At 39.6% G+C, this 6,134-nt stretch overlaps 1 protein-coding gene across 1 annotated transcript; it reads left to right on the forward strand.

Annotated features, from left to right (window-relative positions):
* The first annotated feature begins 532 nt into the window (after positions 1–532).
* LOC124066760 (zona pellucida-like domain-containing protein 1) lies at positions 533–1,693 on the forward strand. The gene has a single exon (XM_046403517.1). It carries the CDS (start codon positions 533–535, stop codon positions 1,691–1,693), a length of 1,161 nt encoding a protein of 386 aa, XP_046259473.1.
* Positions 1,694–6,134: the final 4,441 nt, after the last annotated feature.

Below are 6,134 nucleotides of genomic sequence, written 5' to 3' on the forward strand. Positions count from 1 at the left end.
CACAGAAATCTCAGGATAAATACAGAGCGGCTAAATCATCTAGTGGGCCGCTACCTGCTCCACTGAACTCCAACTAGGTCATCACTGAGGCTGCTGGGGCTTAGACCGGATAGAAGAACCTTTACAGCATTGTGTGTGTCATGCCGAAATTCATCTCATGCAGTGTTATGTTCACTTACTTCATGAAGGCTTAGTTATGGGGTATAGAAATCTATATTTTAAAGCACACTCAACAAAGGAACAAGTTCTTTGTCTCTATATTTCAAGACAGCAAGATGCTTCAGGTTTCAATTGTTGCCCTTAGGATATGGTCCAGGTTGGAGCTCTCCTACTTAATACAATGCAGTTGTTCACAAATACTAAAGTGCTTGACCTTGTTTTGGACCAATCCCTGATAACACACTTACCTATAAAGACCCCTAAATACAGTCTGAAGACTTCAAACAAACTGAGACGATCTACCAGCCTTACCAGCATCTGAGTCAAGATTCTATCAGACAGACAAAATCGAAGGCAAAGCTGAAGAATTACGATGAAGATCATTTTAATTTTACTCTCCATTATAGTCAGAAGTAGTCAGCTAACGCTGAATGAGTGTGGAGTAGAAGGAAGACGGCCACAGGTCTCTGACATCGCAGTGCAATGTGGTACTTCATCCATTGGCCTGGCTATTCAGATCTGCCCCGTCATCTACACCGGCTACAATGAGACTCTCCTGATTCTGAACCATATGTTGGACCCAGCCTGTAGAGCAACTCTTGATGAGTCTGTGACTCCACCTGTTGCTCGTTTTAATTTCCCGCTAAATATGACTCATGCTTGTGGGAGCACATTCAGGACCACCAGTGCAGCTGGGACAGGTATATTCTCAGACTTTTCCAACATCCAGACAGTCAACATCAGCGGTGTTGTTCGGTCCATTGATCCTACAACAGGCACAATCACTTATAATGCTGAGCTGAAGTACTACTACTCCTGCGCCTATCCCTTAGAATATCTGATCAACAACACCCAGATAGATGTGTCGGCCTCCTCCATCGCAATTAAGGACAACAATGGGAGTTTCATCAGCACCTTAAGCTTGGAGCTGTTCAGTGATGCCAACTACACCAAGCCAATGACCATACCAGACCTGGGGATTGAATTGAGGACCAGTGTGTATGTCGAGGTCAAGGCCACCAACTTGACAGGGCAGTACCATATCCTTCTAGACCGGTGCTACGCTTCTGTTTCTCCACTGCCTTCTAACTCCAGCTTCTTCAACCTGTTTGTCCCCTGTTCAAAGGATCAGCTCACCACCATGATCGAGAATGGAGAAAGCCAGAGTGCCCGCTTCCGTTTCCCAGCCTTTCGTTTCATTGAACAGCAGAATGAGACTGTGTCCACCTACTACCTCCACTGTATTACCCGGCTGTGTGAAAGAAGCACTTGCAGTACCTTCAAGCAGTGCAGCAACAGAAGGAAGAGGAGCACCCTGGACACATCTCCATTGGGGATATCCAAGACTTACACCATCTCCTCTCCCCAGATCATCACCAAAACCGAGAGTAATGAGTCCAAAGAGAAGCCTCTTGTTGCCAAAGAAGAAGATGACTCTGCTGTTGGACTTGGCGTGGCTGTTGGCATCCTTGCCTTTGTTTGCCTTATTGCTCTTGGTGTTGCAGCTGTGTTTTACAAAAGGCTCAGGAACTAAGGAGGCATCCATTTGCTGAAATGCAGAATATGCCCTCAGGCCTACAGGCTAAACACTTTTTGAGGTGTATCCGTTCACTCATTTTACTTTTCTGGTGGAGGACAGGGCTCAGCTCACCATTGCATCGGCTGGGAGATCTTTGTATGTCTGTTACTGTAGCACTAACTATCTATCAGTCCTGGAGAAATAGATCGGAGAATGGTGCATCTTTAGAGGATTCAATAGATTTTGTTTTTAGTGTGAAAAATTACTTCTTTCCAAAATAGACAAATTCAAGCTTTAAGTGTTAATGCATGTCTGCACTTTATAAGCTTTGAAAAAAAATAGAGTTAAAAAAAATGGTAACTGTAGGGAAAAACATAAAAAAATAAATAAATAAAACTTTACAGAAAACCCAGTCTTTATATGTGGAATGTTCGGTGTGTGGGGTGTTTTCAAAGTGAAGTCAAAGTACCTGTCAAAGTATTATACCTAATTTATTGCAAATAAAGCTATTAATGAAATGAAAATGCCACATTTCCTGAATACAGAATCTGTATGTTTTCCACTAATTTACTACAGTTAAATCCAGCTTCTAAACTAATCAATTAATCAAGTCCACACAGCACCTTAAACCCCACCACCCCGGTGTTCATCTCCCATATGCACACTCAAGTAATTTATTGACAAAATACTTAAGTGTGGGAACAAGTGTTTTCTCATGAAGTACCATTTTAAGAAAATGACTGTAGAACAACCTAGTTTCCTTGTGTGTTAACCATTATTGATTTGTCTTAATTGCTCTGCTTTTATCTACAACTGTTTGAGATACACTAGTAAAAATTAAAATAAAGGGACCAAATCTAAGAGTCTGTGTTCTTCATTAATGTATTACATACGTATGACATTCAGTACAGGAGAGAGGTGTCATAGATCCTGTTTCAAAAAGGAAGAAATAATAAATGGCTTCGTATGTATCATGTAAAATGAAAAAATGTTCTATACAAACTGTTGCTGTTACCGCTCTTAGTCTAATTCTGTTTTACTGAAACTTATGATTCTGTAAGTTGCATTACATTTACATATTACAGGGTTAACAAAATATGGACAGATAAAAACATTCACGCTCACATTCCTAGCACAACATATACACAATATATATATATATACACATACACAGAACATGCATATTATTGGACAGTGGGAAGAAACTACAGCACCTGGAGGAAACACATGTAGACACATATCTACATTATACTGTATATAGACATTGCACATAGCTATACAATAAACTGGACATTTATGAATATATTTATAAATTCCCTTTTAAGAAGCATGCTTACAGTACATGCCAGCATAAAAGCTTCAACTGTAGTGCACCAAACTCCAGACAGCATTCCCTCCTCATTCTCCTGCGTGAACATCTCCACAGCTGGCTTCAACCCTCGAAAGACCAGTGTACATGTCAGAGGAGGAAGCTGCCTGCCTATCTGGATATACAGGGCAGTATATCTCTGACCCCGCTGGATCACAACTGCCCCGTCTCTCTGTGGTGTGCCCCAGAGGTGAAGGCTGACAAACGGAAAGGAGATGCAGACTTTCCTCATGAGGGTTATTTGAGCAGAACAGTTTTCTTCTTCATGCTTCTTTAAGTGTTTTTGTAGTACTATAGACAAATAGTTTACTGATTCAGGCTGTCAGTAAAGTACAAAAACTATAAACTGATACTAGAGATTTGGTATCTTTAAAAACCATAGATGACAGCACGCAACACTTGTTACAATACCATAGCTGCAATTGCTACATGCCTGTGAGCACAAATAAAATTGCTTGAGATACAGTTTTACACCTATACAACAGTGACGCAACAAAATCACTTCAATGGACCCTCTTTTTCAAGCAATCTTTAGTCCTCACAGAATGATTCAAATGGTGAAAAAGTGGTTATCTGCAAGATATGAAATTAATCTAAAAATGTATGGTGTGCTTTCAGTCAGGAGTAATGCATAATTAATGATCATTATTTATGAATGAAATGTATAAATAATAAAATTATAAATAATGATAATCCATCCCATACCGCACACTTTAAAAAGACTTGTAAACGATGGACTAGTTATTACTGTCTTCAGCAGGAAATGATATACAGGATAAAGTGAGATGGAAAATACAGAGCTTCAGAAGAAACATTTGGCATTGTTGAACAGTCCTTACTGCAAGCCTACCCACTCATACGGGTTACTTAACACACACACCACATGGAGCAAGTTATGCATGGTTTTAATACTAAACCCAAAACCTGATCAGATCATTATTTGCTGTAGAGACGAGTGAATCTGGAGTTGAACCCTTTCCCAGAGTCATGCAGGACTTGATCTATGGCAGTTTAGCATCCAGTGAGGTTTGGCGAGGAAATGATAAGAACTGAAGAGGATAGCAAGAGGAACAAAGTTGGAGATGGAGAAAGAGGCAGTAGGAAGGAGGCCCATTTTTTGATTGCTCTCTTGTGTAGAAGCATTATATATTCTATGAGATTTATTCTCTACGGCTTTCTTCAGGGGAGTTTAGTTTACTGGGAAGTCTATTTGTCTGCCAGACTGTCCCTGACTCCAGCTGGCATGTGCATGTATGTATGCAGCAGATTGAATTTCATTTATGCACAGATTGGAACTTCAGTCCAATCTCGCAGACAGAGCTGCTCTGGAGGCTAAAAATCTCTTTGCTTGAGTTCAGCCTCAGAGAACCGGTGATTTTCTCAAAAGTTAGCCTTCAGTGTACTGAATGGGAAGCGAGGAGTAATCTAGCAAAGTCAGACACCTATATGCTGAAAGTGGACAATGTATTGTCAGTGTGCTATATTGTATCCAATGTTGAAACTTCATCAGCCATTCACTCACTCACTAAGTCAGACACTGGATGCAGCTTTGCTGTGGTCCTGCCAAAATATATAGTCTAGCCATCCTGAGTCATACTCCTGACTGCACACACATACATTACAATACCATTACAGACTGAACTGTCATTTCAAAGGTGTATAAAACACTGTAGCTTCCCCTGTTAATTCAATTCAATTCAATTTATTGTCATAGCACCAAATCACAACAGTTGTCTCATGACACTTATCAAACTATTTAATTTGATTTTTAGAGAGACCCAACAAAACCCAACAAAACCCCTGTTAGTGTCCCATTAAGCCAGGACAATGGGACAGTAGACCAGCATGAATTATACCAGGACCCAGAAACTGAAGTAAAGCCATGTTAATTAGCAATCATTCATTTTATTATTTTGGCATTTTCCTACCGTGACAGTTGTTGGAAGGCAAGATGGATTATTTTGGTAACATGTAATTCATTAGCATGGACATATTTAGTTTTAGACATGGAGGTCTAAAAATGCGATTGATTGTGATTTGTATTCAGATTGCATGCTGTATGAGTCGTATGCATGTATACATGTATAATTCTGAGGTTTAAGTCAGATGATATAATTATTTCTACCTCATGAACAATGTTAAATGTACACGTGTAAATTAACATGTGTACAGTACATAGTCACAGGATATTTGAAAGAGAATAAACCACATGAGATATAAAATAAAATGCTATAATAAAAAGCAGTAATGAAATCAGAAACCACCTGGCTTTCCTGACATTTCAGTAGCCTGCAGATGCTTCACGTCGGTGTTATGTGTCCTGTGATGGCCTAACGGCCTCGTGGTGCTGATATGATAGCAGCGAGTGGCCTTGAGCAGATTTTGGGAGATGATCGCAGAGCATGCTAAACATATTACATGAGTTTACGACTGAGCAGCAGGAGGCAAGCAGGGTAGAAGGCCGAGGAAACAGGAGGAGGAAAACCTACTGTCCAAAAACAGAAAGTGTGCATGTGTTTGTGTGACTAAACCCCAAACTAAGGCATCTTGCTGCAAGTTAACTTAACCACCAATGGTTCTTTCAGAAATGTATTAGTTGATTTAGACATTAAGATATTATTTTTATAACCAATAAGAAAAATTAAAAGAAAAGAAAAACATGTTATTTTCTTTCCTTCTGTTCAATTCAATTCAATTCAATTCAATTCAGTTTATTTATATAGCGCCAATTCACAGCAAAAGTTATCTCATGACACTTTCCAATCTTTACATGTTTATTAGTGTTATATTAATCAGATTTTCTTCTTCATGTTGTTCGATCACTGTATGATCACCTTTTGATTATTTACCCTCGTCAGATTGGTGAGAGCTAGGAAAGCATGGCACACACTTGCAGCTCCATAAATCTGTTCTTCCCTGCAGAGAGAGATGAAACTGTCTCCCGTAGAGCTGGCATGGACAGGCAGAGGAATCCTCATATATCACATCAGCAGTGCAGGGACTCCTACAGTTCAAGGTAGAAATGGACAACCTCTATGTATATTTCTGTCTAAGTACATTGAGAGTGATGAAAAATAAAAAACAAAT

This window comes from Scatophagus argus, chromosome 11 (genome assembly GCF_020382885.2).
Source record: "Scatophagus argus isolate fScaArg1 chromosome 11, fScaArg1.pri, whole genome shotgun sequence".
NCBI classification, from domain to species: domain Eukaryota; kingdom Metazoa; phylum Chordata; class Actinopteri; family Scatophagidae; genus Scatophagus; species Scatophagus argus.